This window comes from Stegodyphus dumicola, chromosome 1, assembly GCF_044657685.1.
Source record: "Stegodyphus dumicola isolate Sdum_Otavi_A_Nest chromosome 1, ASM4465768v1".
NCBI classification, from domain to species: Eukaryota; Metazoa; Arthropoda; class Arachnida; order Araneae; family Eresidae; genus Stegodyphus; species Stegodyphus dumicola.
The window spans coordinates 74986302-75011874 of NC_140768.1; the positions used below are offsets into that span (position 1 = coordinate 74986302).

The 25573-nt window shown below is 31.0% G+C and overlaps 2 protein-coding genes across 3 annotated transcripts in view; one reads left to right on the forward strand and one right to left on the reverse strand.

Annotated features, from left to right (window-relative positions):
* LOC118187132 (lysosomal cobalamin transport escort protein LMBD1-like) overlaps positions 1-15671 on the reverse strand; it is a 63042-nt gene extending 47371 nt beyond the window's left edge. Inside the window, exons 1-4 of the mRNA XM_035357328.2 lie at positions 15448-15671; positions 7254-7430; positions 7088-7148; positions 3079-3176 (exon numbers count right to left, since the gene is read on the reverse strand). Coding sequence (XP_035213219.1) covers positions 3079-3176; positions 7088-7148; positions 7254-7430; positions 15448-15540 — 429 coding nt within the window. The 5' untranslated portion in view covers positions 15541-15671. The remainder of the gene's footprint in view (positions 1-3078; positions 3177-7087; positions 7149-7253; positions 7431-15447) is intronic.
* A 157-nt stretch (positions 15672-15828) lies between these two features.
* Positions 15829-25573, forward strand: part of Prim2 (DNA primase subunit 2) — a 71405-nt gene continuing 61660 nt past the window's right edge. Inside the window, exon 1 of one of the 2 annotated variants that reach the window (XM_035357329.2) lies at positions 15829-15941. The gene's annotated coding sequence lies outside the window, so the exon portion shown is untranslated. Of the gene's footprint in view, positions 16046-25573 lie in introns of both variants that reach the window. The other variant, XM_035357330.2, reaches the window with a different exon arrangement.

A 25573-nucleotide genomic window follows, 5' to 3' on the forward strand; every position in this document is an offset into this window, starting at 1 on the left:
GCAAAATTTAGAAAGGCACTAGGCAGCAGAATTTAGGATCCACAGAGATTGCATCTGGTGGGAAAATGCCTATTTCCAGCTATGTGTATGATGCATTAAGACATATTAGATGAATCTTTTAAATTGTAAGTTTTCAACTTCTTTATTAATAAAAAAACCCCTTTCTATAATGCCTGCCCATGTGATAAGATTAGAAGAATTTTTGATATTTTCCATGCTTATGTCTCGTGAAAAGTAGAGAAAATAAAGGGAAGATAAACATGTTAAGATTCTAGTATCAGAAGTAAAAACATTCAAATATTATGTTTCCATTGTTCTTCCAGACGTTCTCCAAAAAGTAAGAAATTCATTGCAAACTTTCTGTAAAATACATCCATTACGTGTTGATACCATGGAGACATTTTTCATTTTGTCACATATTTCTCGAACCTTCTAGAATCATGGGTCTATAAATCCTGCCTTCAAATTCTTCTAAACTTTCCAAGCTGCAATGTCTAAAATCCTAAAGAAAAATTATCCCTACCAATTCTGTAACAGTAAAAAGGCAGAAATATTTTGGAAAAAAAAAAGAGAGGGAAAAAGTGTAAAATTAATTTTATAGAGAAAACATGCATATTCTAAGAATTTTGAATATTCTGAGACAATTACATGGGAAAAACTCTTACTATGAAAAAATTAAAAAGAAGACATTTTAATTAATTAGTACTTAGCTAATTTTGCTTTTGCTAAGAGCTGTTTCGTAAATTGTGCTTTATAGCATTATACCTTGTTTATTTTTCAGATTCAAAATATTGTATATTAATAAGTTGCCAAAATAAAACTTTATAATATGACAGTGAAAAATAAAAATGTTTTATTTTAATGAAATTAATCAATGTTACGATGTTTTAAAAAAAATCACTGAAAAATTCTCAGATCTCGGAATTAAAAAGTTTGTACAGAAACTGATCTTAAAATCGCCAAAATGTTGAAAAGTCGCCAAATTTAGAACGGTTAATAATGGAATTCATATCCCCAAAAGTGAAAATTTATGGAAAGAGCTGTTTATTAGAAAAAATGAATTTAAAATTGCTTATGTTTCACTTCTTGCTTAGAAACTCGAGTATCCCATCATTTATATTAGAAATAGAAACAAATTATAACTCATGAAACCATTCAAAAGATAACCATATATACGTCAGTGAATCGCCAAAAACATTCCTCCAAAATGCTAATTCACACTGAAAATGACAGTTGTAAAAACAGACAGAAATTTCATTAATTAATTGAAAATTAAGGACCTTCTGCTGATTTTGGCCAAAATTAAGGACTTTTAAGGACCAAAAATCAATTCCAAAATATCTAGGGACTTTTAAGGACTCTTAAGGACCATATGAACCCTGTTTTTAAAATGATTTACTCATACTTTTTCATGTCTGAAATAATAACGATAGTTTATATGGCACATCAAAAACAGTAACATAAGCATAATATTGCAATAATAGTTATCAATACACATTAATTCTAGGATTTCGGACAGATCAGTGTAAAATCAAATTTTTATGCATATTTGACCACAGAGTATTTTTTGCAACCTTACTTTCATAAGATATTTTTGTGAGGGATATAATATCCTAACAACTTTTGCATGGACATTACAAAACTGAATTCATCAGATGAAGTCATCTAAATTGTAGTGCACAGAAAATTGTCCAAAAAGGATGGACAGCTATGATTGTTATACCTATTCTTGACATTAGTCTTACAATCACTCGAAGTCTAATCAAATAAACCAGTCTGCGATGGATTCAAAGATTTTTATGCAGAGCAGACAGTTTTGGACAGTAGTAGCTTCACGCCTAGCAATCAAATACAATGGACAAGTTTGAAAAAACTAGATGAATGGATCATAGAAGCATAGAAATAATTTAACTAAAAATAATGGAGACTCATACCCGGGGAAGGGGGGCAAGAATTTTAATGCTATGGATGATTCTTCTTATGATTTAAACTCACAATCTTAATAAAGACATCTTCTATCAACCCATATTATCAGAGATTCTATGAATCTACTGCTACTACAAGGAACAGAAATGTATTAGACATAAAAAACTAAGCATTAATATAATAATAAGCTTATTATATATATATATATAATAAACTAAGCATAAATTTGATACAACGAACAGTGAAATTAGTTACTACATTTAATAGATTGTGTTTAATTCTGATAGGTATCAATTGTCAAATGCTGATTCAGTTTTATTTATTTCTAAAAAAAAAAAAAAAAAAAGTACTACTTATGTAGTATTTACCAAGAAAAATTTTCAAATTGATTAGTAAAGTATGTACACTTTTAAAACATTAAATATGCCTTTTAAAATAATATTTCCATTAACCAAAGAACTTTATATATATATACCTAAATATTTTATACTTTAAGTAAAAATCATTATATAATAATTCAAATATTTATGAACTCTTCAAATTTTTACTAATTATGGAAAAACAAAAGGAACATAAAAGATGCACACTCATGCCAAAATAAAATATTACTTATGAATACTTAATATATACAATTACATAAACTAATGTGTATTTGTCTAAATGGAAACTATAAATGTAACTCAGTTTAAATCTTTTATGATTTTATACTTATTCAAGAAGGAAAGCATAAAGTACATAAATACTGAAGAAAAATTTAAATACAATACATAGTAAAATAAAATCTTTTTTATAAGCTTCAATATATGCTTAAATAATGCATTTTCATACTTAGTAACCAGTTATTTCTAAATTTTCTTTTATGAAATTAAAAATTTAACAGATTAAATAATTTATATTTTAATGATTGAAACATGATAATAATAACGATAACAATAATAGGTATTGTTCTATTATCGAGACCAGATTCAGAAATATATGAACATATGAATGTGTGTTTGTATGTATGTGCATACATATGTATACACACACATACATTCCTACTTACATGCATACGTACATACATTTCTGAGTCCAGTCATGTTAATAAAACAATACCTAATTAGTAATAATAATAATAAAGAGCTACACAGAGAAAAAATTACAAAATCTTACATTAACAGCATTTCCCTGATCATCATCTTTTTCTTCATAACAAAAATAAACAAAGGGAAGAACAAGAAATGTATAGAAGAATATGATACCATAGAGACCTAAGATAGAAACAAAATTATATTTTTTTTCACTTTTAAAAGCATCTTTTATCATTAATATATGTACTTACAGAAGATAGAAAACTTTTGCTCCAAAAACCTTTGCTTTAAAACCTCGCAGTTATATATTTTTCCCACACATATTTTTTCTCTTGGCATTTAGCATTATCCAACCTGTTATATATTGTTAAGTAATGAGAGAAAAATATCAAACGATCATATTATATACAGATAATACAACACAAGAGGGCTCCAAAGAATATAAAAGAATTAAATGAAAAGGAGTTTGTAAAATCAGTAAGAAAGGGAATCTAATTGAACTGTCGAGAGAATATATTCCCCTGCCTCCTAGAAATATCCGAAATAAATTGCTTAGAAGAAAGTGTTTCCTCAAAAATAACTATTTTTTTTTCTTCTCCTTCTTGTTCTTTTTTTTTTTTTTTTTTTCTTTTTAATTAACTGAACAAGTAATGGGAAGTAGAAAGTTTCATAAAATCTATATATACATATACAAGTCCACAAGTCCGTAACCGGCCTTTATATTCATAGCTGTAGGTCACAGATACATAATTTCAATTTCAGATATGTTTCAAATGATAACAATATTTAACTTTCATGGCTTGACCTTTTTTAATTTAAAGAAATCAATTTTCCCCAAATTACAAAATTTACCTTTTTATACACTTCTCTGGTCCCTATACTTATTGCTAGAAAACTTCTGTACTTATCATAAAAAAAAAAAAAATAAATAAATAAAATAAATAAATTAGAATAATTCAAGGCTGATTCCCCTCCTCTTTTAGGCCATTCAATGATATTTTTATTGTGATTTAGTAGCACCTTTAATTTATAATTTTGTCATATTTGGTGTGCTGAAAGAAATTTTATGCAATTTATAAATTTTCAAAGTCTAAAAACATATTCATATAAAGTTTTTTGTTACTTTATAATCCTAATCTGAAAATTAAAAAAAGAAATCCTTGAACTAAACATACTTTCATCTTCAATTACTGCAAATAATACTACTACATGGCTACATGCCAATACTGAAGCCTGCCAGTATTTTTTATAATAAAAATTCCATTCAAAAGCTTCTGTGAATAAGATCTATATTTTGAAAGAATTTTCACTGATTAAAGTTTATTGAAATAATCTGCAGAGAACTGCTCATCATTTAGTCTCTTAACCTTTTCCTAAACAATAACTTACTTTTAGGTATGTACAGATGGAAGCATTTTGCTTTTCTATTTGTATATGGCCCTCGAACATGGTCTCTAATTTTAATATTAAATATCTCAGTTAATTTTTACCATAATGGGAGTTACACTTGTTGTATTTTAGTTTTTATAATAACTGCAAAATATTTCTACAGATAAGTTATATGGAATGGAAAGGAGGAACGTAGAAAAAGTTATATTTTGTAATTTTTATAAAACCAGTTTCTTCAGTTTAAAAAATACCAAAGCATGAATATTTGAATCATTTAAAACATTGGAGCTCAATAAAACAGGAAAGATCCTGCTAAAGACACTTTGGGGATAAAAATATTGACTATAAGATAAAAGGATTTCAACTATGCATAGAATTGCTCAATACTTTATGTACAAGTATAGATTTAAACTTAAAAATAAATAAATACATATGAGAGAATAAATACTTTGTGTATTAATCAGAATAACATAACACTAAGTATCCTTCTTTCATATTTAGTAAGTTCTAATCAATGAGAACATAACAGAACTTTTACTCATGATGATGATGGATTGAAGGTAATACCCACTAAAATATAATAAGTTCCCCTTCTATTTAAATTAAATTTCCCTCTTCCAATGTAGGGCTCTAGCAGTTTATACGCACTGGCCACTGCTAAGGTCCGAAGCGGTGATCTTTTTATTATGGAGGCATATAATATCTGTGCCACCACTGCCTCCTATGAAGGGAAGGACAATTTACTTCTATGCATTCATTCTTTGGGATTTGAACCTGGGCCCTTCATTACAGCAGTCAGAGTCACTCACCACCTTTCCTGTCTAGGCGGCATTTAAATTAATATCAAATTTTAATTTTGAAAATTTTTAAATTTCATATTACATTTCTTATCATTTATATGATTTCCAACACTTCCCACTGATGACACTCTTGAATGAGCACGGCTGATCTTGTGACAGAATGATCAAGATTTTTAAAGCTTATAAGGTATTTTCTTCGTCTTTTCCACATGCCTTTGTGATATAACAGGAAGCACACTCAACACATATTCAGGAGGTCCGGAGTTCAAATCCTGGTGAAAGCATATGTGGATTTCTTCAGTTTCCTGACACTGAAAGATTTTAAAAGGTCTTTACAGCGGCAGGTAAATGCAAAAGGTTGTGGACGATAATTCATCACCACCAGGATTTGGCAACTTTATGCAATGAAGACATTCAAAAATCTGTCATTCCAAAAGTCTTCTTCAGAGGTTAATGGCAGTAGAGAAAATAGATAGAAAGTTCTAAAATGCTATTTCCTAATACATTCTCTATCAAAACTGAGATACAGCTTAAACAGCTCTCTCTTTCTCCCTTTCTTTTTATCTTAGTTAAATATGCCATTTAAATACTAATACGAAGTTTATGCTGGATGTGTTTGTTCACAGCATTTATCAAGAGTAAGTCTTCTGGCCTGCAAGCTAAAATTCAAACCATTTCAGATATGGGTGGTAGAGAAAGATGAATATGAAATCTTCAAATTTTATTTGCTAGAATATATAAGTTAAACTTGGTGAGTTCAGAAGATGTTAAAGCAAGGTTTTTTTTTTTTTTTTTTTTTTTTGTTGATAAACTAAGAGACAAAACATCTGAAAGGCACATCAGTTTGTTTCACCGTTTAAATTTTACTATTTTCACCATAGAAAATACTGACTGTAAATAAAGGTAGCATAGCTCAAGGAACTTTATGTCATACTGAATAGAAAATATTGATTTAATACATTTCCAAATAAATCTAAAATACAGTACAAAGCCTAAAATTTGTACGTCTAATCTGGAACTCTGGACAACGATGAAAAACATACATAAAAATTCCCTTGTAAAGTCTAGAAATAGAGGATGTAATAAGGAAAAAAAAAAAAAAAAGTCGACCATGAAAGTAATTTTTTCCTGACTAACTAAGATTTCTGTTTGTAATTTTCAAATTCATTGATGAAGGAATCAAATTCTGGCCAATGACAATACATTAACGTTATATTGGCATTAGCCACTTTTGACACTTAACTATGTGTATGTGTATGTGTGTGTGTAGGGGGGAGGCTTATTTTTTTATCTGACCTAAACAATAAGAAAAGCCCAAAGATATATTTATTTGAAGGAGGATGGTGCTAATATTGGTTTTCTTTTTTGAGCATAGCATCAGGGAAGGAAGAAAGAATTAGATTCAGTGGAGCCTAAGTTCAGTTAATAAGCAAAATTTGTTCTTCCTTAACTTTCTGATCTGAAGCAGCTTATTATTAATCTGGCTACCATAATTAATTTTTACAAGAAAAAATGCTCAGTGAAGATGATATAACTGAAGTCTCATAAACTAGATGACAATGCCTCAATCATAAACAATTAAATGGAAACTCGAATAACTGTAGTATGGTTTTAAATCCAAAAAATATCATAATTTTGGCTTATAAACACATTTTATTTCATATGATGGTGATCCCCCCAAAATTTTCTTTTGTAAAAGACAAAGTACCTCTTTTGTAAAGAAATATTACTAAAGAATACTCTTATTTTATAATTTCTACATGTCAACTTGCAAAATTTACAATAATCAGGAAATTTCCAAAATTGCTGAAATTCAGCCTATTCTAGATTTTGGACTTTGTACTGTATTTAATCAGGTTTTAAATTCCAATAAAATTACAAAATGAAATTATCTTTGCTTACTATAATAAGTATTAGTAACAGTATGCTCCAGAGATTCACGGGTTGAATTTGTTGCCCAGTCCTAGAAAAGGCAAAATGTTAATGTTACACAATAGAAAAATTATAATATGAATAAACATTTAATGAAAATTATGTTAATAGTATTAAAATTAAAAATAAAAGAGACCTTGAATGATCCATCAGGATTTTTCATAAATGACACTAAAAATACATCCAATGGCAAAAGAAAGGAAGCCAACAATGCAATTGTCAGGCCTATAGTTGAAGCTACAGCAGCACATTTGTCTCGTTCATAACGACACCAGAAATGCCGCACAAATAAGGCTGAGAATACGAATGTCAGCTGTAATAATTTCAAATATGTTATGCATTCAAAAAAGCTATTACTGAAATTATAAACAACATTATAAAATAAAATAAAAATTAGTTTACATCATTTTCAATATGTTCAATTTCCAAAGCCCATTTTTAACTGGTTGCCAAATAACATGTATAAAAAGCTCAATTTGCAATTTGTGGTTTAAAATTGAGAACAAATTCCAAAAGTTTCCACATAATGGATTTTACAATTAAATTAAAAAAAAAAATCTTCTGGCTACACTAAATTTGCACTCTTACAATTACCAAAATAAAGCTCTAGGTTTGCCACAAGAAAACATACCGCCAGAAACCACAACCAAATCAAAATCGCACCAAATAATTTAGAAGTGCCGGAGCCCTATGGAAGAACTTCAGTAAAGAGGAACAAGAGTAAGTAAATAAATAAAATGACTATTAAACTCATTCATAATTTTAAAATTAAATAGTTAATTATTATCAAATTAATTAATAGCTATATAATGTTTATAAATTGTTACTTAATCAACAATTATCAGATAATTAATTAATTATAATTTAATTTATTATTAGATAATTAATTATTATTTATTGAAATAATTAAAGATTGAAGTAATTAAATAATTAAAATTAAATAAAATGTAAAGAGATAAATTTAAATTTAATATGCGGTTAATATAATTTTACTGTTAAAATAAAATTTTCGAGATAAAATTTCTACTGAAATTATTATTAAATTACATAAAAGAAGTGCTGCAGCCTTCTTATTCAGGCTTCCGGTGCATTCAGGCTAGAATTATGATTTATTACCTAACAAACAAAGAAAGACCGGTGCATTAAGAAACATTAAGAAACACCGGTGCTGAGATCCTGTCGGCTCCAGCACAATTTAAGCTCTGATTGTAGGGGGGAAGTTCTTTTATCATCACAAAAATTAATATACTTAAAGTATAGCTAATGTAAATTCCAGGGCGAAATAGAATGAGGGTATGAGTGGGTGGAAACAAAAAATGAGGGGAATCTTTGTGAGAGAGAATGTTCTCTTTGACTGTGGCTTTCTGCTGATATAATTATAGCCATCAAGCAGATGTGTGTCAGGGATGAAATGAGTCCTGAATCTGACTCCTAAGGATGAATGTAAAGTTTCTGGTTACAGTTCCACCCTATTAGTGGATACTGTGGGAAGACGATGAATAGGATGTGCTTCAGCAGTTTATCTCAGTATTTCACTCTTATTGTATTTGCTGTCACTTAATGCTCATTTAAGAACACAAATTTTCCTTCCTGCGAGGATAACTAACTGAAAGCATCGATAACAATACACTAGATACTACGGCATGGCGAGAAATTTACGTGTTTTTAAACAAACTCCCCCAAATTTATTACTTATCTTAAAGGGAAAGGTTTCTGCATGTGAGTGAGGGGACTTTACTTGAACGTCTCATGGTCTCATGAGTTTGTATTTCTAGGGAAACAGCGTATTGCAAGGTCTGTTTATTGCTAAACTAAAACGTACTTTTTTACTTTTAAATTGTGGTTCAGTTTTATAAAAAGTAGTACCGGAGATCATCTTATTAGGGAACTGGTGTGCTCCAGCTAAAATTGTAATTTATCTTAAAAACTGAGAAGCTCCGGAGCTGGGCTCTGGTGGACTTTGGCGCAATTTAAGCACTGATGTATATTAGTGAATAACACTGCTGAAATTTTACTTCTCCTAAATTAGAACACTGCTATTATGCAGTTTATTGTTGAGAATGTTGCCAGTATGATTTTACAAATGATTTAATATTTAGGGACTACAAATTTTTAAACATACAAGACTTAAAGTTCAGTATTTTTCAAAATATATACAAAAAGGGGGAGGGGAAAGGGCATTTAATTTTTCTTAATAACACAGAATTTTAAATCTTTTGCCGTCCTCTCCTGTCCGCAAAAATTTTCCCCCAGCGGCCGTCTGTTTTTCGCAGTGTGTAATGTTTTCTCTGTACATCATAACTTCCCATACATAACTTTCGTAGTGGATGAATGTTAATGAATATTAACTAAAATTATAAGGAAATAAAGCATAATGGAAAAATAATAATATCTCTGCTTATTTCTAACAGCAGGATAATTTGATAATATCTGATCCAGGCGGTCCACTCCTCCCATTTTGTTGTTGTAATCTTTTACAATTATTGGTTTTTTTACAGTTCTGTGTTCGAACATCAATCATCGAGTTATTATGGACTGTACTCATCAAACGTATATCCGTCTTGTCTTTCCAATTCACAACCTCATTCTCTTTTTCTGCTGAGTAGACGTTAAAGCCATCTCTTACTGTCTTGTATCTTATGTAAAATGGCACGAATATTCATAAAACCCAGGGCAAATTCAATTAGAAATAGAATGCCTGATTAGTGGTACCTTCTAGGAGGTATAATGAAGAAGAACGCTTGAGGTGCGTTACGGACGCCCTGTGGAAGTTTCACTTGAACGCGCCAGATGCGTTATGAACGACGAAGAGGTTAAGTTGGGCAAAGATTAAGATCAATAATGTTATTAATAGAAAAGTATATTATGCAGTACCAGAGATTAATCCTTTTACTTATAGGCTCATGGTGATTCTTTCAAAATGAACAAAATATTTTTTTAACTGAATTTTGTTTAATTTAAAAAGATGAGTGTTCATTTGTTTCAAGTAATTTACCATTAAAGCTGAGTTCAGATTATGGTATAAAGGGCATAAGGGGTTTAAGCCTAGTTGTGTTGCCAGGCAACCAGTCAGTGCTATGTCACAAAATCTGGTTCAGGGTTCTTGGCATAAAGTTTGAAGTTTTCAACTTTATGCCAAATTAGGATAAATGTCAACCAATCAGAGTGAATGCACGAAATCTGAATGGAAAAACAGAAGAGAAAAGACGTAGACACACCCAAGCACGCACAAGTTTAGCTTCTCTAAATGGGTATGGCTTAGACCCTGTGTCGCAGGTGTGAACGGAAGTTCCGCATTTTATTCCTTGTGACTATACCTCTGTGACATTCCTGCCACCGTCTGAATGCAGCTTAATGTGAAGAAAGTTAATTTTTTATAAATAAACATTGATATCAAATGTGTACTAAAGCAAAAATATAAATTGATCACGTGCACACACAAACACAGATAAGCAAAAGAGGCTATCAGTATGCATTAATGTTTCATGATAAAAAAGTCAGAGCTATATAATAAAATTAATAATAATATTAAAACATATTTTTAATTGCATGCTCTAAATCTGAAATATCAGGGATTTTATTTTGCAATGTTCGGAAAAGGAATTATATAGAATAATTCTTACATAAATATACATAAAATAATTAATCACAATTATAATTTAAGATTAAATAGAATTCAGAAAACAAAAGATTAATTTAAAAAAGAAATAATTATAAAATGTTGTTTCTCCTGAAATGCACGTTTCCCTAGTCTTTTTTTCATACTAAGCATTTTTGACAAAATCATTAAGCTTTTATATTAATATCTTCTCTTTTAACTGCAAAAATTATATCATAAAAGACTTCAGAAAATACTCAGGCTACTATCAAAATGATATGCAGTAATTATAACATGTAAATTTATGATATTTTAATGAAATACAGTGGTTTTCACCAAATAATTCTAGGTATGAAGAAAATTATAATTTTCTATAAGATAACCCCTCATGACTAGTGGATATGGTCATCTTAAAGAGGTGAAATTCAAAACTATTTCTTATTTATATTGTTAGAAATACTGCTAATTTTCAGAAGTGGTTATCCTACATGACCATCATGACAAGATTTATTGTATTTTGAATATGAAGACTAATAAGTACATAAATTGATAATGTGCTTTGATAAATAAATGAAAATTAGATTAAGAGGGAAAATCACAATGATCATACCATAATGAGTGTGTGTGTGTGATTATGGCAAAGCCTCGATGGCTACCTGCCTAAGGGAAGGGATGCCTTCGTTGATGACTTTTTAATGGAACTGGCTCATATACACGTGGGGAAACTATGAAAACGCCCATGCAGCCAGCCCATTCGCGGGATTCAAACATCGGACTGAAGTACCAGTGTTCAGCGACTTTACCGCTCGGCCGCTATTACCATAATTCATACCATAATGAATTAACATTTTTTTTTTATTTGCTGGAAGTCATACATGCTAAACAATTAATAATAATAATAAAAAAAAAAACTTTTTACCTGAAAAAGACAGAAAAACCAATTACTTCTTTCTACATTTTGAAACTGCACAATATTCCATTTTGGAATGATGCATATAATGTTTCATGTTTGTAGAAATGAAAACTTATAGAATAGATCTCACACTTGTAACTATTTTTTGTCTCTTTTGAATATTTATAATTCTCAAAAATATTGTAGACAAGTTATTGACACTAAAGTTTTATAATACTAATAGTTAACTAGTGAGTGTGTTCTTATAAAACAGCTTCAAAAATTGATTGGCATGTTCCACAATAATCCCTTGTATAAAGATTAGCTTTTCTTACTGCTTCCTCCATAATTTATATTTCACTTTGAACTGTTTTCTGCAATGCAAGAAAATCATCAAAACAAACTAAAATATAACACTAAAAATAATGCACTCTTCTGTTATCTCAATCCGGTCCTGATAACAGAAGAGTACCAAAATTAAAATTAATTTTGCCCATAAGAGTCCTGAGGAAATCAAAATTTCTTATCACACATTGCCAACAGTTAACAGCATGTTTGAGGCAGTGGTGGAAACAGATGAAAGGTAGCTAGCCCTTTCCAGTACACTAGCGAACATAACTTAACCTCCACTCATTTATGCAAAGACCCAACTATAACTGAAAGGTATGCATTTTCTAAAGAGGTAAAATAATGTTCCTTTAAATGCTTTTTAATGTTAGATAAAAATATACTTGAATATATATAATTTAGTAAAGTAATAGAGAATATAAATGAAATTATCTCCGAGGAAATGCAAAGTGAAATTTAGAAAACAAATTTGTAAAATTGTGGTCCAGTGAAAATACAAAATAAAAGAATAACATACTAGAATTATTGCTGATTCCATAGAAAGATCTCAAATTATCACAGGGAAATACAGGGGTTGGACAAAAATATGGAAACACCTTTAAAAAAACATGTTTCTTTGCTTAATATGGTGTAGGAAACCCGTTGGCATCCAAAACAGCTTGCAGTCTTCTCGGAATGGATAAATACAGTTCCTGTATGTTTGCCAAGGGAATATTATATCATTCTTCCTGCAAAACGGTGGCAAGTTCAGATAACGATGTTGGCGGTGGATAACGAGAACGCACTTTCCGTTCCAATGTAGACCACAAAGGTTCGATAATATTCAGGTCTGGTGACTGTGGTAGCCAGGGGAAATGGGACAACTCATCCTCGTGCTCAGAAAACCAGTCCTGGACAATGTGAGCTGTGTGAACAGGGGCTTCGTCGTCTTGGAAGACACCATCACCATCGGGGAACAAAGTTTGTACCATGGGATGAACTTGATCGGCCAAAATGTTCACATAAGTCTTGGCAGTCATGTGCCCTGACACAGCTATCATGGGGCTAGCAGAAAACCACGATATGGCTGCCCAAATCATAACAGAACCCCTGCCATGTTTCACTCTTGGCAACAAGCAGTCTGTATTATAGGCTTGAGATGGCGTTCTTCAGACGTAAACTCGGCCAGAAGTGGGAAACAATGTGAAAGAAGACTCGTCAGACCATATTACTCGCTTCCACTGCTCTATAGTCCAGGCTTTATGACTTAAACACCACCTTTTCCTGTTACGGGCATTAGCATCACGGATGAGTGGCTTCTCAATTGCAGCACGGCCAGCAATTCCCTGTTTATGAAGCTCTCTTCTAGTTATTTTGGTACTCACAGGGTTCGGTAACACAACATTCATTTCAACAGTAACTTTTGCAGCTGTGGTCTTCTTATTTTTCGTCACAATTGCCCTTAATGAACGTCTGTCACGATCACTCAGGACACACTTTCGTCCTCGCTGTGATTTAGCAGATGATGTTTTTCCGCTTTTCAAATATGCGGAATAAATCTTCGATACAGTACCTCTTGAAACACTAAACACCTCGGCTACCTTACTTACGGAAGCACCTACCATACGTGCTCCAACAATTTGCCCACGTTCGAAGTCTGTTAACTCTGACATAATGCAATGACAACCTCACATAACAGTACTCTGACAACAACTGAACTGTTTAGAACATTTACGAAGTTGTATAGGTGGCGTCAGTAGTCAAAAATGCCAGCGCCACCTACATATTTCATTAAAATCAATCTTTCTTTTCAAACATGCATTTCACAAGGTGTTTCTATATTTTTGTCCATCCACTGTAGAACCTCTTTATACAGCCAACAACAATTTATAAGCATCATCTTGCGTATATGAACAAATCTCTTTTCAATTTTACATTTCTTTTCAATTTTATAATATCCAAATTACATCTTGAATATACATATAAATATCATGTTAAGGTTTAATATGTGAGAGAACTAGTCATTAGTAGCCTAATCTCCCTAGTCTTCTAATGACATACAATTAATTATTTTACATTAGAATATAAAATCATCTTTTTCAGTTCTTAAAACCTTCTTGCATTATTATTGTTATTTAAACCATGGCTACTACCAAAGACATAAAATTAGAAAGTTGTAAATAAATTTTTAAACTGTTAGAAAAAGGAAAAATCTATACAAAAAATTACTAAAATATTACTTTAAAACATTTAACAAATTTGATACAATAAAAGATTAGTCAAAAGTAAAGCATAGTTTCATTAGCAGAACATGTTGCAAGAGCTATGATATAAAAGAATGCACTATCTGTTAAAATTATAAACTTAAGTTTATTAATACAAACATATTTTGATAGGAAGTTTGAAATCATCAACCTAAAGAGTCAATCTGCAAAATAATTCTAAATTTTATGAAGACAGTGGCTCTAAGCATGCTATGATGCTGTGAATGTACAACTCTGGCTATCATATAATTTTTCCTGAAGTAATCGAAATACTTTCTCAATGTTCTGATTAAATCTCTGTTAAATAGTATATCTATCATTAAATACAATTATAAATCTCAAACAAAAGATGGGTATTTATTACATTTATATTAATATATGCTACATTAATGTGATCTACACAGAAACATAATATTCTATAGAAAAGTCAACACAAATCTTTGCTGTATTCAAATAATCAAATCAAATCTTAGAAAAGACATTAGACTCGTTTAGATTTAGAGAATAATGCAATGTTTTTCCTTGAAATGCTATTTCTCTAAAAAATATGTGTATTAATCTTCTTTTTAGACCAAGGAATTTTTCTAAAAATAAATTATTAAGCTTCAATATTCATAACTTCTCCTTTAGCATGGAAAATTATGTCACTAAATTCTGTGATCATTGCTCAAAGCGGAAATAAAATCATATGCAATAAATACAGTATTATGTAACTATTTTACGTCAAAATAATTAGCTAACTCCAATATAAGATCAGCAAAGCAAAACCTGGCAAATAATAATAATAATAATTCAGTTGAATCATCTCTGAAAAGATTTAATCATATTTAATCCAGTAATCCACTAACATATTAAAAATATTTTTATTCGATTAAATAAAGTTATTTTTTTAGCATTATTTTTAACTCTCCTCTAGGTTAGAGTAAAGAGAAGGGTACTCCTTGAATTATACGAAAGTCTGAAGTACCTACAATATTGCTACTTGCTAAATGCAAAATATTGATTTCCTCCTTCCTCATACTGATGATTCATTTAATTGGGTTGACTTTAAAAATGGGATTAATATTTGTCAACTTTTGTGAGGCATTATGTACACATATATTGCATATATTATATATATGACCATACCGATAACTAACGTTTTGCTTACTTTTGTAACACAACTGCAGAATGAACATACTGATAATTAACATTTTAAGCTTTTTCTTATCAAAATATTTACACAGTATAATTATTAAATATATCATACCAATATTACAACAACAAACGGTATCCAGCCGTACGCAGATACATATGCTGGCAAATTATTTGTATCTTTTAATATATTTTTAAACAGATCCATAACTGATAATATACACTATGCTAATAAATTATAATAATGAAGAATGTGCAAATATTTCCAGATTTTAATAACTATGACTTATGTCACAACTGCCACTCAGATGATACGATTGTTTGTTTTGATGCCAAATATATGAACTGTAATTTGTAAATGTTAAAAATATATGTATATTTGTTTATTACGTTATGTATGTACATAAAGTATCCAATTAAAAATCGGAATGCTTTATAGTTCGTTTTAAATTTAGACTACACTTATGGCTGAGTGTAAGAATGGTATTTTAAACAAAGTAGCAATCCTTTTAAATTAAATTTCAAAGTTGAGATTGGCAGTAGCTTATGCTGTAAATAATAACTTTTAGCGCCAAATTTTGGCGCGCGAAGGGCTGTGATACTTGCTTTGTAATTTGTTTCATTTTGTTTACTAACATTATGTTTATTTAATTATCATTTTAAAGAAATATTTATAGTTTTGAATTAGATTTTCAACGCGTACCTTTTTGCGAGTAACTTTTTTTTTCTTATGCTATTGTCGGAAATATTTAATATAAATACGTGCGTTTTTAATTTGAACAACGGCAGGATATTTCTGCAGAATTTCCCTTTTTGATAAGTTATAAATATCATTCAGTTAAAAATGAAACGAGCTTAATCTAATTTTTTATTGCATACTAAAAAAAAAAAACTTTGTAACATTAGGAGGGGGAAAAAGCAGTAAATAATTTTTATATGCTCTATTAACGTAGGGATAACGAAGAATGATTAAAACTTAAGTTACCAAAAAAAAAAAAAAAAAAAAAAAAAAATGCTGTTTTGGGAAAAAGGAAGTACAGAAATATTCAAGGAACTTTTACTTATACTAAAATAAGATATTTTACTATATAATAACCTTTGTGCACATTTTATAAAAACATATATTACTAAAAACTTAGTTTATATTATGGTTTATAATGATGCATGGCGTAATATACTAAGAAATATGTACTATGTTGTAAAAAGTATTATTTCAGTATATTGAAAGAGGATCGTCAAGCAGTTTGTAGTTTTGAACTGGCTTTATTTAATATATGATTTATTTAATATATGATTGGCTTTATTTAATATATGATTGGCAGTGGATATTACGAAAATGTTTTATTTTAAAACAAAATTATCCCTTTTTCTTTCTACCTCCTCTTAATAATGTTGAATTATATTTAAAATGCATTCCTCTTCTTATATACTTTTTGTAATTTTTGTATTTCACTCTGTACATTACCGTAATCTAGTTAGATGACAATTGGTGGAGACTTTTCACATATTTATAGGGAATTTTGGGTTTTACTGGTTTTGAATTAATTTATTTTATTTAAACTTGTTGGCCTTTTTTTAAAAAATATTTGTGTATACAGTAAAATCCTACTTAATGCAGGGATTACATTCCATCACAGTAGAGCATTATATGAAATAGCATTAAACGAGGTCATCTCATCATGTAAATAATGGGGTTAGGGTAAAATGGATATATATATATATATATATATATATATATAAATCAAATATTTTGTTATTTAAATAAGTTAAATGGGTTTTTTATAACACTACTAAATGAAACCTTATTTCTTACAAATATTGAAACATAAAAAATGAATATATAGATATAAATAAAATTTTAAGTCACCATTTATATTTTAGATCATTCGTATTTTCTGCATTTCCACAATTTTCTGTTTTTTTTAATCAAGAAGGTATCTAATGTCATTTGCATTTTTCTTTTGTGCTACATGAAGTTGTCCACAAGGGGACAAGGCATCCATGACACCCACCTTGCCTTTGAACTCTGCATCATTTTCAATAAATAATTCTATAATTTCTGGCAGTGAAGCTGAACTGGTTTTTAAAAATTTCTTAGAAAGTTCTTTTTGCTCTTCTTCAGAATCGCTATTTTTAATAATTTTGTGTTTTTCTTGATCTGCTAACTCCTCGAGCTCATCATTAAAAGACATTCTGCTGTTTCTTGAAAATTTCTTCGAGATCTTCCACATTTACTTCATCTAAAGCTGTTTGTTTCACTAATTTTACTATTTCCTTCATATCAACAACAGAATCTCTAGTGTTATCAATCTTGTTTAAATCTGGCCAAATATTTTTCCACGCTCCTTTCAAATATTTTTCCATTGCCTCATTCCAAAAAAGATTTATGTTTTCTATAGCATCCATGATATTATAGTTCCTTCAAAAGTCTCTTATTGATTGTTTATCATCTCTGTCTGTTTTTCAAACATTTGTCTAAATGTTCATCGCAGGTAATAAGATTAAAATTTGATATAACACCTTGATCCAGTGGTTAGATTAATGCAGTTGTGTTAGGCGGTAAAAAAAAACCACTTTGACTGGAATGCATGTTATTAAATCAGATAAATTGAGTGGCTTGGAGCATTATCCATTAAAAGCAGCACTTTTGGTGTAAGTATTTTTATTTTGCAATAGCCTTTAATAGACAGGCAAAAATGTTCATTGAAGCAATTCTGAAAATTTTCATAGTTATCCATGATTTTTTATTAGATTCCCAAATTACAGGTAAAGTTGATTTTGATATTCCTTTTATCGCTCTTGCGTTTTTGGAATAATATACAAGAAGTCGCTTTAATTTGAAGTATTTGTTGGTGTTAGCATCCAGGAGAAGTGTTAAGCAATCTTTTGCAGGTTTAAATCCTGGTGCACATTTTCTTTTTTCATGGTATAGAAATGTATGTTTTGGCATTCTTTTCCAAAATAGGCCCATTACATTGACATTAAAAACTACTTCTGGAAGATAGTTTCCTCATTCAGTTATCATTCTTAATATCTCTGAGAATTCAGCCATCACTTTTGTAACTCCACTTGTTGCTTTTCCTGCAATCTGTATATTATGAAGATTATTGTTTAAATCTATTAAACCATCCTTGACTTGCAACAGAAATTTCATTTGTGTCACCTATTTTAATCTGAATGTGATTAAAAATTCTTCTCACTTTTTCTGTATAATAGCTTGGGTTAATGGCATATTGTGTTGAATTTTGTCAATCCACATGCGAAAGTAATTTTCCCATCTCCTCTATCGTATTATTTCTAGAACAGGTTATTCTAGTTGCTGAGGTTTTTGTAAATGTAGTTGCTGATGACACTATTTTTTCTTTATTCTTGAGAATTGTCTGTTTAGCCTATATTTAAGGGTGCCCCTTGGATTATCGCTAAGTTGTTATTTCATTTCTGGTAACCTGAGTAGTTGAATGTTATGGAAACCCTATTATGATGTAATTGGTTGCGTGAATTTGACTGATGGGAAAATATTTGTAAGGGCTTATTTGTGTGTTGGATGTTGGTTAGGAAGTACGTTGCTTATTTTGTGGTTTACATGGTAAAATGACTGAATGTGGTAAGATCAATTTGAAGCTTCTGTATGATTTGGAATGAAAGGGGAAACAAGTATTAATTGACTGTTATGTAAATGAAAGTTTACTTAGTAGCCATTATAAGTGTCCTGTTTGTACGAAAGAAATGCATGTGGTCGAACTCAGAGGATACCGGCACTACAGAGGATATTTTTTACTTTTATTTTTTAAAATTTATATGGCAAAGCCAGTATACAGATTCTAGTTTAAATAATTTTAACAAGTTTTTGGTTGCTGTTAAGGAATTTTGTGTGCCACAGACTGAACACACAGAAATTTCTAAATAAGGTAAATGGATATTTCCTTTACGTAGTGCTTAGATGCTATAAGATGAATTTCCTTTTTTATGTTATTTCATTGTTTGATGTGTACATGAACAAAGTCAAGGGATGTTGTGCAATTCTCTGATGCTTTTTTAAGTGAAAATAGGTCGATGTGTACATGGATACCAAGTGTTGCAACTTTCAGGGCCACAACGTTGAGGTTACAAATTAAATAATCACAGCAGGGATTATTAATATAAAGATTTTATATGGGTATCTCACGCAAGCTGAAAACGTTACATTACTCTATCAAGTGCATACATATAACTGAGTGAAAAGGGAATTTTCCCGCTTAGTTCGCAGTTAAAGGAAAAAAATAAGAATAATAAAAAATAGTCCAATCAAATGCGGCGCTCCTTCTGTGGACTTCGCACAGCTGTTACGTAATCGTCTGTCTGCAGCAGCCGTTTCCAATATTCTCCCCCTCTTTGAGTTGACTTCAGGTTGGCTTAAAGACATACAGTACCTGATCGAAGAGATCTAATCTCTGAGGCACCTTGATCACACGTCCAAATCTTGACACTTTGCAGGATGTTACTAGAGTCATTTGAAGAGTCATTAGAATCTGAATGCTCATCACTAGAAATAGAAGAAATAGAATTAGTAAAGGAGTTATTGTGTATGGGATCAGTGGGCATGTCCATTAACTGCACTTCGAATGGAAAGACTCGCTGAATGGGACAAAGCAGTGTACCAACTTGAGTCTTTAGTTTTACAGTTCTCACCTTGAAATCTTTCCCAGGAATTAGTTGAATGACGTTAGCTAAAGGCCAATGCATCCGTTTTTGGATGTCATCTTCTATTAGGACAATTTCACCCAACCGTAGCTCTGACGATAGGGCCAGAAGGCCTAAATATTCTTTTCTAAATCTATGCCTTAAATCATTAAGCAGTTTTTGGCGATGTCTAACCTGTTTTTGAAGATTTTTCGAATCGCAAAAATCAACATTGGGAACACTTAAGCTATGATTCTCGATGAGAAACATGGCTGGGAAACTCGATGAGAACATGGGAAAGTGGGATTGAATCATCTGAATTTTTGGACAGATAGGTAAGAGATCTAGAGTTAATTATTGACTCACAGTCGCACACTACTATGTACAACTCTTCGGTTGTAAGAACCGCGTTACCGAGTGTCCTTATCAACAGTTGCTTTACTACACGAACTAACCTCTCCCACCAGCCTCCTGAAAGCATATCTGCCGGGTTTAAATCACCTGGTACATGGTGCCAACACTGAGAAGGAATCAGATTGTTTATTTCTTTTACTCTATTCGCAACGAACACTGACCAATCACCACGGTTCTTAATCCACCAAAGTGCTACCATAGAATCACTCCATGCAATAATTTTCAAATCTGGCAATTCTAAGGCCGCATATACTGAGTGTACCAGTCTTGCACCAATGCTACAGGCCATCAATTCTAACCGGGGTATTGTCAGAGATTTTAACTGTGCTATCCTGGATTTGGCTCTGATCAATCGAACTTTGATTCCCACGGGCGTTGCAGTTCTAATGTAGACACATGCACCATAGGAGCTCTTACATGCATCAACGAATAGATGTAGCTCTGAATTCTCATTTATTTCTGCATATCGTGAAGTACTAATTTTCTCAAGATATTTAATTTCATCCTGCCATTTCTGAAAAGTTTTCTGAATGTTGTCTGGCAAAGGGTCATACCATTTAAATTTCATAGTCCAAGCTTCCTGTAATAGTAACTTAGGTAACAAGGTAGTTGGACTCAAAAAAACCCTGCGGATCAAAAGTTTTATGTACCATAGCCAAAATATTACGTTTACTTATCTCATTATCCATTGAATAATTAAGATTACATTTTAATGTATCGTTATCCAAATCTCATAAGATTCCAAGAAGAGAAGTTTAACCTGAACTGGGAAATACAATGACCTGGAACATTACTTTCCCAACCCGGTAGGTTAAAACGTCCCCGAGCCATTATTTCTGTCGTCTTAACTATAAAATTTTCTTGCTGTTTAATATCGTGAACCCTAGTGACACAATTGTCAACATAAAACGAATGCTTTAATTTTTGGGTCACGTCATCAAACTCGGCAGGGGAATTATCCAAGAGATGCTCTATCGATGCAGAGAGTTGGAACGGAGATGAACAAACGCCGAACACCACTCTGCAGTGTCTGTAAATCATAGGTTCTTCAAGAGTTGGAAGAAAAAACCTCAAATAATCTCTATGTTCTGGGATAATATTCAGCTGAAGAAATGCTTTCTCAATGTCGGATGATAAACCAATGGAATACAATCTAAACCTGTCAATTATATCAGGTATGAGTTCAAATAAGTTCAGCCCTCTATTTAAACAATCATTTAGGGACGGTTGATTTTTCTCTCGGGCTGAAGCGTCGAACACCGGCCTTACCTTCATTGTCTGTCTAGTATGCTTTATAACTGGTGTATGGGGCAAATAATGGCTGATCTTTAGAATATGGTAACTGGTCATTTGGCGACATTTTAGAGGCGATAAAGGTTACTACCTGGGACTTTGGTAATAATGTGAACAGTACTCAGTTCCGATTACACATTATTTTGTGTGAGGGGAATGAGAGATCATGGGATATGTCATGTGATATTAATGGACAAATTACGGTTCTTTAATCGGAAAAGGGGTGAAATCGGGAAAAAATCTGGAAATTTTGTATTTGGCTTTATTCTGTGTTGTGTGAAACAGTGTTCGTTAATTTTTGGATCCCATGGCCTTAACTAAAGTGAATTCGAAATGGGTATTTAGTGGGATTGAAAGGGGTAGTAATAAGTGTTTCTTTAAGGTTGTGCGAGATAGAAGTAAAGATGTTTTATTAAGTTATTTATTTTACCTGGTACCTTGCTGTGAACTATAAGTATGATTTTAAAGATCCTGAAACAGAAATAAGAAAAGTTTATCGGACAGGTAATCAAGATTCTAAAGAAGATTAGGTAAGTTAGTATTTTTAATTATTTGAGGATATTATTTTTATGCATTGTTTTAAATGTAAGGTGGAAGTAAAGTAATTTGTGTAAACGTGCATGGAAATAATTTAAATATTGACACTAAGTATTTGTAACCATTTGTAATGTTTGCGGTATGAATTAGTTAGTGACGTTTGTAATATAATAGATAATGTAGAGGTAAAAGTTTTTGGATATTTTATTTATTTTATACGGGGAAATGTTCATGTTTGGAAAGGGTATATACTTTTTCGCGATCAGGTAATTTCATATATGTTCTTTTTACCGGGTTTAAAGATTCAGAAAATTTTTATGCATTTTCGTGAAATTTTTCTAATTTATGAGAAAAAAGCAGTGTACATGGATATAGTGAAGAGTGTGCGCAATGCCATTTTTGTGCAATTCTGGGATTTTTTTTAAGTAAAAATAAGTCGACGTGTACATGGTTTAGTGATATTTTAATTAAATGATAGTTATTTTGTGAATTTTATGCTTGTAGGAATTTGGTATATGTTTTAGTTGAAGTAAACGTGCATAGAAATAATTTAAATATTTGACACTAAGTATTTGTAATTTTTGCGGTATGAATTCGTTGGTGACGTTTAAAATATAATGGATAATTGAGAGGTAAAAGTTTTTGGATATTTTATTTATTTTATACGTGGAAATGTTCATATTTGGAAAGGATATATACTTTTTCGCGATCAGGTAATTTCATATATTTTCTTTTTACCGGGTTTAAAGATTCAAAAAATTGTCATGTATTTTCGTGAAATTTTTCTAATTTATGAGAAAAAAGCAGTGTACATGGATATAGTAAAGAGTGTGCGCAATGCCATTTTTGTGCAATTCTGGGATTTTTTTTTAAGTAAAAATAAGTCGACGTGTACATGGTTTATGTGTATGTGTTATTTTGAAAAATGCGTAAGGAGTATGGTATTGTGCACTTTTTCCTAATTTTGCAGTGAATATTTGTCATGATTAAGCAATTTTGTTAGATAAAATTTCTAGCATAAGTGTAATTTGGCTTGTAGATTGTTGGAAGAAGTGTTCAGTAGATAAAAAGAAAAGAAACATGTCTTTACTTCGTGAAGACAAAATGGCGGCGGGAAAAAAAAAATAGAGGGTTGCTGTAGGAGAGTTGGTCGCCAAATTTTCGCCAAAAAATCGCCAAGTTACCATAATGTAAAGATCAACCCAAATAATAACTCAAATTATCAATTTCAGTTTCAGGAACCTTTTCTATTATTTTGAGGTCTTTCCATTTCTTAAAATCTACCTTATAGTCATCTAACTAATTTTCCTCATTAATTCGTTGACACATTCTTTGATGTCTTTTAAAAGTCATAGACTTATTGTTAGGTAACAGATTTTCAGATTTAAAGGATAGTGGCAATTTGTATCGGCTATCAGGAAGAACATTTAAATTCTCTTTAAATTGCCTAATGGTGTCAGAGTGAGCAAGTTTATGTTTAACATCTTCAGTTGGGTCTGTTATGCCAATGGCATCTAAATTCCAGAGTTCGGTTACGCTGAGATTGGCACAGTGCAACAAAACTACATTATTGCACAAATTATTTTCTAGTAATGCTGGAATAGTAGCTGAAGTAGGTTCTTTAGATAAGCTGTTTACTGTGCTAATCACAGTGTATCCTAATTTAGTCTCAACTACAGTTACACCAGAGTTCAGTTTCAGAGAGCTGCCAGTAATAATGTCCCCGATGGACATTTGTTTCTAAAAGCAACTCAATGTCATATTCTTTAGCTTGCAAATCAGATAAGGTAATATTTCTTTCTTTTAATTCTTTTAGGGTATTGGGATCAATTACTTTTGGAACACATCCACATATTTTGTTTTGAGAAAGTGCTTCAAAGTTATGGTCATACGTGTCCTCAAAATTTCTTAAATTAACATCAAACACTAAATGGAAATGAGGACTTGTCTCTCTCCCCCCAAACGAACCCCAAACAAAAGTTTAAAAAGTGACGAAGTCAGTACGTTGTTTTGGCAGATTCGAGACTAATTCACAGGCTTGGAAACAACTCAAGAAGAAGTTTTGAATTTGTTGCTAAGTTATGATGCCCTTCAATTTCCTCGCTTAGTTCGCAGTTAAAGGAAAAAAAAATAAGAATAATAAAAAATAGTCCAATCAAATGCGGCGCTCCTTCTGTGGACTTCGCACAGCCGTTACGCAATCGTCTGTGTGCAGCAGCCGTCTCCAACACCAAATTTGTGCAATTCTTTGACTTGTTGTTTTGGCTTTGTGTAGTGGAGATTTTTGTGCCAAAATTCACCACTGCACAAAGCCAAAATAACAAGTCAAAGAATTGCACAAACTCAGTGTCCATGTATCACCAAAAATCACCAATTTTTGCCAAGGGGCAGCTGTAAACATATTCTTTATGAATTGTCCTTATTGTTGAAGTTTACACGTTCAGTGCAACACCAATTTGACATTGACATTCACCATTATCTAATGTTCTAAGCACTTGCATTTTATTTTCTAGTGAAATGTTTTTTCTTGTCGCTTTATTCTTTATATGTCGTCACTCGTTTCTTATTATAACGCATATTAAAAACAAAAAATTATAATATTTATCACTATATCAATGATTACATAAGATAAATTTATACTTACCATAACAGCAACAAGTGTTTGAAATAATAAAAATATGTTTGTGTAATATACATTTCACACTTATCTGTATTATGTCTAGAGAGAAGTAGTGATACAGATTTACTACTTTTTATTTCGGGGAAGCCCAATGCTGCTTGCAATTTTCAGGAAATTCCATTATTCCAATAAAAACTCGTTAAACTAAAACTACACTAAACGAACCAGCATTAAGTAAGTCTTTGTATGCTGTTTATTCTCAAATAAATTACTGTGTTTCACTTTTAATTTTGCTCATGCATTTAATAATCTGAAATAATAATTTTATTTCTGATAACATGTAGAAACTTGTTAAGTGACATTGAAGTTGTTGTTGTGACTAATCTCACTTGTCTGACCTAATAACAACAAGCTCACGAATTTTATCCTGGCAAGGAGTACGAGATTACATGTGTCATTAGCAAGAGCTTTGAGCACCATACTAGTGATAGTATGACTTTGCTTTTGTCGGGCATGGAAGTAGACTTTGTTATGATAAGTCATATAATGTATGAATATATGCTGAGCTGAGATTAGAAGGAAAAACATACCAGTGTAAAATTTAAAATTAGACAAAAAAAGCAAACTGAGTTTTGCTAGTTCAAAATCTATACCAAATTAAGTTTGCTATTTTTGTCCTCTTTAAGTGTGTTTAGTTTTAAAATACTTTTCAATCTTA